Source organism: Blennius ocellaris (genome assembly GCF_963422515.1).
Source record: "Blennius ocellaris genome assembly, chromosome: 14".
Taxonomy (NCBI): domain Eukaryota; kingdom Metazoa; phylum Chordata; class Actinopteri; order Blenniiformes; family Blenniidae; genus Blennius; species Blennius ocellaris.
The window spans coordinates 25,183,691-25,192,412 of record NC_137663.1 but is presented as its reverse complement, the minus strand read 5'-3'; the positions used below and the strand labels follow the sequence as shown (position 1 = coordinate 25,192,412).

The 8,722-nt window shown below is 45.6% G+C and overlaps 1 protein-coding gene across 1 annotated transcript in view; it reads right to left on the bottom strand.

The window, feature by feature from the left end:
- The window catches only part of uvrag (UV radiation resistance associated gene), a gene marked incomplete at its 3' end in the record, with an annotated part of 103,263 nt that overhangs the window by 64,524 nt on the left and 30,017 nt on the right, over positions 1–8,722 (bottom strand). The window contains 3 exon segments of the mRNA XM_080508681.1: positions 4,022–4,082; positions 5,255–5,342; positions 7,915–7,999. Coding sequence (XP_080364807.1) covers positions 4,022–4,082; positions 5,255–5,342; positions 7,915–7,999 — 234 coding nt within the window.

The window sequence follows — 8,722 nt, the reverse complement described above, 5'->3', positions numbered from 1 at the left end:
GGGGGGTTCAGAGAACGTCCCAACACATCCAGTCTCACAGACCTCGGCTGTGCAGGGACTCGCAATTTCATCCAGACATATGTGGCGGAGAAGCAAAAGAGTCGTGTCCGAGCGTCTCCAAAACTATTAGTGTGGAGGACGGCGTGTCTCCGGACGTCCTCCTACGGCGGGGCGGCTCGAGGAATGGTTTCAAGACGACACGCTAAGTGGTTTCACATTGTCCCGGAGCAGCAGGACACGGCTCCGGGGCGGGACACTTTGCATCTTCATGCTCCCAAACAATAAAAGACGGTGGCGATGGCGGAGCGGCGGGCCCTTTGGCTCGCGGCGCGCATTCCTTGGGCCCCCGACGCGGAGCCCCTGCGTTATATCACCGTCCTTCCTGTGTCCGAACGAAGGCACCTGGAGTGGAACGGCCCCCCTGGCCTCTAGTGGGGGGGGGGGGGTCAAGTTCAGGATATGTAACGCCTCGGGGTGGATGTGAGACGGAGGCCGTCATCAGTGCCATCCTGTTCCACTTTGACCCTCAGAAGGATTAAGGCGCCAACTAAACCCGACCCCGGGGTCTAATGTCCAACATCCTCCACTGTACCCCCCCCCCCCACCCCTCTACCTCCCCCCTCCCCAATCCCTCTAATGGGAGCCCCTCGTGTTCCAGCAGCGCTTCTACAAGGTTGTTTTTTCTCCTTTTAAAAATGGATCCCCGTTGCACATATTTCACTCAGTCGAAGCCTCACTGACATGTCGACACCGCTTTTCCAAATATGAAGCCTCCTCTACCTCCTCTACCTCCAACTCTGCTACCTCCTCCTCCTCCTCCACCACCTCCACCACCTCCTCCACCTCCTCCTCCACCACCTCCTCCACCACCTCCACCTCCTCTTCTACCTCCTCCTCCTCTACATCCTCCTCCACCTCTTCCTCTACCTCCTCCACCTCCTCTTCCTCCTCCTCTACCTCCTCCTCCTCTTCTACCTCCTCCTCCTCCTCCTGTTCCTCTACCTCCTCCTCCTCCTTCTCCACCTCCACCTCCTCCTCTACCTCCTCCTCTACCTCTTCCTCCTCCTCCTCCCAGTATTTGGCAGCATCCACCTTTTTTAACAAGACAATGTCCAGAGCTGCTTTTCAACTTCACATTGTGAAAGTCTGAGAGACGCTGCGTTACAGGGTGAAGAGTAATGCATACTGGGAATAAAAAAAAAAAAAAAAAAAGCTTAACAGTTGGAAAAACTCAGATTATTTCGCAGTGAAACAAGGTTTCGTGGCGTTGAAGGGTCACAACGTGGACGTTGAAGCCACAGAGGGAAGAGTGATCGGCAGGTTCCTCCGGTACAGAGCGCTTGTTGCTGCCGTCAAACTGAAGGAAGTTTCCGACGGGAAAGTTTGACAAGTGAGAGAAACAAGTTATTGTAGGACGTGACACCAAGTACTTCTCACAATCAATCAAATCTCCATTCAGTTTTTGGCTTTCCAGTCGGCTATTGAGGCTCTAAAATCCCTCTTGTGTTGTTGCTCTTGGATGCGTTGTGGTTTCTGGAGTGGCTTTTTTTTGCATTCGAGTTTCATTCGAGTTGAGATGCGTCTTTACACAACTCACAATGTGCATTAACTTGTGGTTTCGACATTGTCGTGACGTTAAACTTCGCTGTTTTGGCTTCTGCGGTTGATCCGTGTTTCTTGCAATCGAGTGGCAACTTTTCCCAGCTTTTGAATTCATACAGACATTTTTTTGAAATTTACAATCACATTGTGACTTTCGTATTTGTGTTGTTTGCCCTTGCTTTGAATTGTGGCCGTTATATTTGTGCTGCTGTAGGGTTTGTATTCACACTGTGGCCTCTTGCATTGTTTCTTGTGGCTTTTGCTTTTTTTGCATCTGGACGTTTTCGTGTTCGTCTCGCCCGGCTGCTGTAACCGTCCAGCGAGAAGACGAGCTGGACGCCGCGGCAACGGGCTCCGAGCGCGTTGAGTGCGCTCTTAAAAGACGTTAACAGGTGGAGTGTGACAGCAGGGGGGGGGGGGGGGGGGGGGGGGATGGAGGACACTGGGAACGCTGTTCCTGAGTTATGGAGCGGGAGTCTCGGCCGGACCTCGCCAGCTGTGAGGAAAAGGGGGGAAGCCGGGAGACAGTGGCGGGTGTGTTCCCCTAACCCTAACCCTTAAGGCCGAGGCATTCACGACCCGATCCGCTCCGACAAGCCAGCCCCCCCCCCCCCCCGGCTTTAATTTATCTGAGCCGCCGAGGTCATGAAGCCGTCAGGTTCCCCCCCCCCCCGTCGTGACAGCGAGAGCCGTCCATCATCACACGTACGGTGAGAACAAAACTCCAACGTTCACCGAGCAAGATAACAAGGGCTTTGTTGCAGACTCTTCCTGCTGACCCCTTCTTTTTTTTTTTTTTACAACTCTGAGGCCTAATACTGCGCCTCTGATATTAAACCATGTGGTTGCTGTGGTCGTGTCTCTCTGGGCCGGGGGGACAGGCTGCAGAAGTCTCCAGCGAGACTCCAGAAGACTGCGGTCGTGGTGAAAAAAAAACCCCCAACGGCAATCAACAAGGGATCAGAGGCAGAGGGATGAGAATGCAGCTCAAATAACGCAAACAGAGCAAAACCTCTGCCTTATATACACCATATCGCCAAAAGTATTCGCTCAGGCCTCCAAATCATTGAATTCAGGGGTTCCGATCACTTCCCTGCTCTTAAGAACCAATAAGACGGCCAAAACTCCAGGTTTCTCTAATGACTGAAGAATGTTTTTTAACCATGCTTGTGAAACTAAAAGTAAATTATTTTTTTTTACTTTATTTTTATTTATTTTTTAAATAATAAACATGAACATGAGAAATCACGTTACAGAACCTTCCTCGACAGCAAGACAGCATATACATGACAATGTAAGAAAAATAACAATAATAATACTATGACAACAGAACCGATATGAGACAAATACATAACAAGATGGGCAATTAAGACATTACCGTGTCGTGTAGGTGACCATTCAGCTCAACAGGTATTTTTCTATAGGTTTCTCATGAAGATCTCAGACTTAAACTGTAGTTTTGCCGTTAAAGCCTCCATTCCATACGCCTCTCTCACTTTGTGTTTCCATTGTCCCACTGTTGGCGGCTGTGAAGTCCTCCACTTTATTGTCACCATTTTCCTTGCAGTCATCCAATAGTATATGTAACAGGTGCTTTTGATTTTTTTTGTCAACTTGCTCTCGGGAGTCAAATCAAGAAGAAACTGGCCTGGCGTGTACGGTACATCGACTCCCAGCTAAAAGTCTATTTTGACATGGAAATGCAGATACAAATAAAGCTGTAGTCTATAAAACGCCATACAGTGGCTCGCCGTTACGGTCGACTGTGGATAAGCACGCCTTAAACCGTTTCCCCTGGGATCCGCATGGATCCTCGAATTCACTTTAATTCCTAAAATTCACTGAAACAGGCAGGCGAGCAAATACTTATGGCAATAGCGTACGTTCCCCCGTCATCCTTTATACCGCTATGCTAGAAGCTAAACTCGTCTCTTGATTGTGCTGCTGAGAGAAGAAATGAGCGCTTGAATCATTAAAAAACAAAAACAAATACCAGAGAAACACAACTAGATTGTGCTTGTGACTCTTCATAGCGGAGGGATGAGGTCAGGCTTGCTGCTTTACGTGGGCGTGCTGCCATGTAATTGTGCAGAACAAGCGAAGGTAAAGGAGAGTATCAACCCCTCCCTGTCTAACTGCCGAGCGACATAATTATGTCATTATGTTTTATGAATTAAGAAGGCAGACTGGTGATTATTAAATTATGTCCTGTGAGGCCGCTGAAGACTTAGCGCGGTAATAACACTCCGCCAAATTGCCGACTGCAGTAGCCAAAATTATGACATCATAAATAGCCGGTATGTGAAATCATCAGAATCTGAATGGATCTAACTGCATTGAAGGAAGGACGCGGTATTTGCGGAGCATGTCGATCCCCGTTTATCCTGGTTAAGTGAAAAAAATAAAGATCACGAATTACCTTGAAAGTCCTCGGAGTTTGGCAGCTTCACTCCACAGACGACGTAGTCGGACTGATTGGCCTGGTTGGAAATAGATTCAGATACGAGACACGGTGATCAAACAGGAAAAGGATCCAGGCTACATGGAAGCACACATCCAAACAGACGTCTGATGTGGGAATGAAAAGCCGAATAAGCAGTAACAAGTAGCTCTGGGAGAAGTGGTTGATCAAATGCACGGCCAGCATCCATGTGAACAGCTTAGTCTCCACAAACTGTAGCTTTTATACAAGATAAACACAAAATCAATATAAAATGAAGTTAAAATAGTTGTGATTGACGTTCGTGTTGCACGATTTCATTACAGGTCTTTTTTTTTTATTTTTGCTTCAGACATTATATAATAAGAAGTCGTCTTGTGTTTTAACTGTCGTTATTCTAAATCAGAAGGTGTCAAATGAATTATAGTTCTTTTGTTTTTTCAATCAGGCTGTTGCTTGAGATCATTTTTTTTATTTTACAAGCAAGGCCTGCTTAAAATATATTCATGAAGGTGAAAAATCATGAAAATCCAACTGAAGTGTGTCTATAACTTCATCTATCATTTAATGTGATAATTGTTTTGTTTTGTTTTTTTAAACCAGAAATGGGCAGATCATAGATTTAGCGACGACCAATTTGAATTGGAAAATGCGCCGTCCCTGGAACTGAAGCACATCACAGCCGTTTCATGGAAGGGCGGCCGACTCAGCACGTCGATGGTTTAACTTTTATACAAGATAAACACAAACAATAACGTTAAAATAGTAGTGATTGACGTTCGTGTTGCACGATTTCATTACAGGTTTTTTTTTTTTTGCTTCAGACATTTTATAATAAGAAGCAGTCTTGTGTTTTAACTGTCGTTATTCTAAATCAAGGGGGGTCAAATTAATTATAATTGCAGTTTTTTTTGTTTTTTTTAATCAGGCTGTTGCTTGAGATCAATTTTTTTATTTTTTTTTTGTTTTACAAGCAAGGCCTGCTCAAAATGTATTCATGAAGGCGAAAAATCATGAAAATCCAACGGTCTATCATTTTAAATGTGATATTTATTTTTTAATTTTTAAACCAGAAATGGGCAGATCATAGATTTAGCGACGACCAATTTGAATTGGAAAATCCGCCGTCCCTGGAACTGAAGCACATCACAGCCGTTTGGTCGTCTCTGGAAAGCGGATGGGAGTTTTGCATTGCGGCGGCGGCCGACTCACCACGTCGATGGGGTAGATGTAGGAGAGCTCGGAGAGGAGCTGGCGGCAGCGGAAGGTGAGCTGGGCGTTGGACTTGAGGAACTGCTCTCTGTGGGGGGGGGGGGGGGGGGACACAAGGTGACAGGATGAGTCCACCCGGCTGGTAAAGGAGGATTCTGCAGGAACTAGAGAGGAGTGTCGACGCAAAGCTTAAGGGGGGGTGAGGGACTTAAAAAAAATATATTAAAATAAATAAGTGAGGAGAAATGTTCCAGGCCGGTTCCGGCTCCGTGGGGACCCACTGCAACGCTTACAGGCAATTACACCTACGGAAAGTATAAAAGATTAATGACAAACAGAGACTCTGTGGGAAAGAAGCCGGCTGGCGGAGGAAATGAGTTCAGTCTGCCGCTTTCTTCTGGGGCTTAACAGATTAAAGCTAATAGACTTGTCAGGTACTTATCTTCCATTTAAGTTATTGGTTTATTGGCTTTTTTTTTCTTCTTTTATTTAAATTTATGACAGAAGAGCCTCTCATTAGTTGAACGTGGGCGTCCGGAGCTTCCTTAAAGTGTGTGTGTGTGTGTGTGAAATACACACCGGCAGCTTTGTTTCAACACGTTTTCACACTTCTCATGTGTACGACGTTAATGAAGCCACTTAATTCCCTTTTCAGACGCGTTTAATTTCTTGCCGTTTTGAATATTTTTGCACATTTCAGCTGAAAGGCACAGACGCTTAAAAGTGTCTGCATTCTTTATTTTGAATCTGTCAAAAGAAGCTTTCCGATCAAAGTTACATTAAAACTTGTGTGTAAAACGAAGAAATGTGTATATGTGTGTATGTGTGTGTCCTCATCTCACACAGACAAGATAGTTGTTAAATTGAACCATCTGTAAATGCCGTCACATGGATGTAACAGTTGGATTTGCTTGTGGTTAACAGCCTCTTATTGTTTCCCCGCAGCAGTTTTGAGCGGCGGACTGCTGCCACTGCAGTGTGAAGACATTTTAATCGAACATTACTGACATGCAGGAACGTTTAGCCTCAAACCAGACGCTGACAAAACACTTAACGTCCAACTAAAGCACGAAAACTCACGATTCCCTTTATTGGGACCCTTCCTAAAACCTGCTCACGAACCAAAACTGAAGGTCCGTCAGTCTGTTTACTGGCGAAAATAAAAAGAAACCAACGTGTTCGTGTGAAGCAGCGTCAGGAGAAATAGTTCACGAGTAAAGAGGTTTAAATTTAATGAACGCGTTTTGTACGTTCTACAAATAAAAAGTGTGTTTGAAGGCGAGCAGAGATGTGGGATGAGTTTATATCCCACGCAACCATATTTCAGGGAAATCAAATAGCAGGACACGTCTCCGAATACAGACGATATCTAATTTCACGCCCGGCGTGTTTTTAATGTCGATTTGGACGAATAGAAGTAAAAGAATTCGCAGTGAGAAGGTTCTCATTGGTTCCAGAGAGGAATGATCTTAAAGCCCCGTCGGTCCTGTTAACGTTTTCAAGAGACAATGAAAAGGCTTTTGTTGTGTTCCGATTGTCCGTCTCCATGACAACGGTGCTCAGAGCCACTGGAAAAAAAAAAAACTACTTCTTGAAAATTGCTCCAACCTCGTCGTCCAACTTCAGTGCCACGACTGAAGTTTAATCAGACGACCAACATTTCACGTCGACACGAAACTTTTCAAAACAAACATTCATCCACATTGATGAATCGCCGTCACTCCTCCTTCAGGGCAAGATGGCGGCTCGGACGCAGACGTTCCCGTTCGTCACTGAAGCAGTTCAGCAAAAAGTATTTCTGAAGAGACTTGAGGGGAGAAATAAACCGTTCCTCGATACGGCGGGATTCTAATCTATGTAAATGAGCTGCATCACCGTGGCGCCCGTCACATAGACAATGAATGGAAAGTGGCAGTGCAGATGTATTTGAGGGGGGAAAAAAAATAGTAATTGAATTACATTTTTAATGAATTAACGAGTCCATTTTGACAGCCATGTTCAAAAGTATGTTGATTTTAACAAGAAAGAATGAAAAAGTGAGGCTGAATGTGTGTTTTTAGCGTCATTACTCAAGAAAACTTAATGCAATCGTGTTTAAAAAAAGTGAAATCCACAACTTCCTGCACTATCCCTCCAGAGAGCATCCAAATAGTCTTATTCTGCTGGATACACTCGTCACCAATTGGCTCCACAGGAGACGACCAGTTTAACCGTTCCCAAGATAGAAAAGAGGCGAAATAAAAAATAAAAAAAAAGAGACAATTCTATGAAAAACATAAGCCGCACAAATATTTTTGGAGAAGTGGACGTTAGGCAGACGCAGCAGTGTCGGTGTTAATTTCCTGTCCCCCCCCCCCTGGGCTCCGGTTCGCGCTCTGCCAGGTACGCATCTGCCCAGCGGGCCAAAGCAAACAGCGGCCAGCAGGCGATAATACAGCACGGCGTGTAAATAGGGGAAACGCCTCACTGGGGGTTTTTTTTTTTTTTTATTTTTGAAAAAGAGCGATGTGGGAGGCAGGGAGGCAGGGAGGCAGTCTCTTCCCTGCCCGATAAGCCCGGGTAATCCATCCAGACCGCAGGAACTCTGGGTATTGTCCGTGTGACGGCGTTTCATTCACTTGTGCGTATAAATCAGCAGCTAATTACAGCTTGGTACATACCTCTTGGCTGTGCATTCCTTCTGCAGCTTGGTTAAAGCTTCTTTCTCCTCCTTCAGACACTCGTGTTGAGCAGAAAACGCTTCCTCTGACGGAGAGAGAGAGAGAGAAAAAAGAGAAAATTATTAGGTGTGTGTGTGTGTGTGTTGTGCTTCACCTGAGCAGCCAGGTGTCCCGGGGTTTGGTCGCTTGCCATCGTCTGATAAAACCCGAGCGAGATCAAGCAGCAATATATATATTAATTTATATTTTTTGGGGTTGTTTTTGATCAGAGCCAAACCGTTTCCTCTCGACGCCACATAAAAACCAAACAACACATGTATGCAGATTATAGGATTTGTCAGACTGGCTAAATACAGTGTCGGGGGGGAATAAATAATGTCAGACAGATAAGGACTGGTGATGATGCCGCTGGTGGAAGTGGGGGAAACCACAATGTTGGCAGGCTCACAATGCTGGCAGTGTGGCGTCGGCCCGGAGACGGAGGAGGGGTCATTTTAAGATTGGGAGGCGAGGCGTTCCTCAGCCGGTCTTTACACAGCAGCGCAAAAATTACCAGGGTTTTTACTACTTCAAACAATAATGCAAATAAAAAAAGCGACGATCAGCATGTTTTTCATGTCTCCAGAACGAAGAGCAGAAAATGTTGCCTGGAAGCCGACGAGGAAGAAATCCACAACACCGACGGGTCCGGCGTCTCGTAGATCAACTCACCGGCAACGTTTCGCAAAAAAAAACCCAGCTCGTTTCGTGTTTGTGTGAGAGTTTACATGTAAAGTAACAACGAAGGAGAGATGAGAAGCTTCCAGGA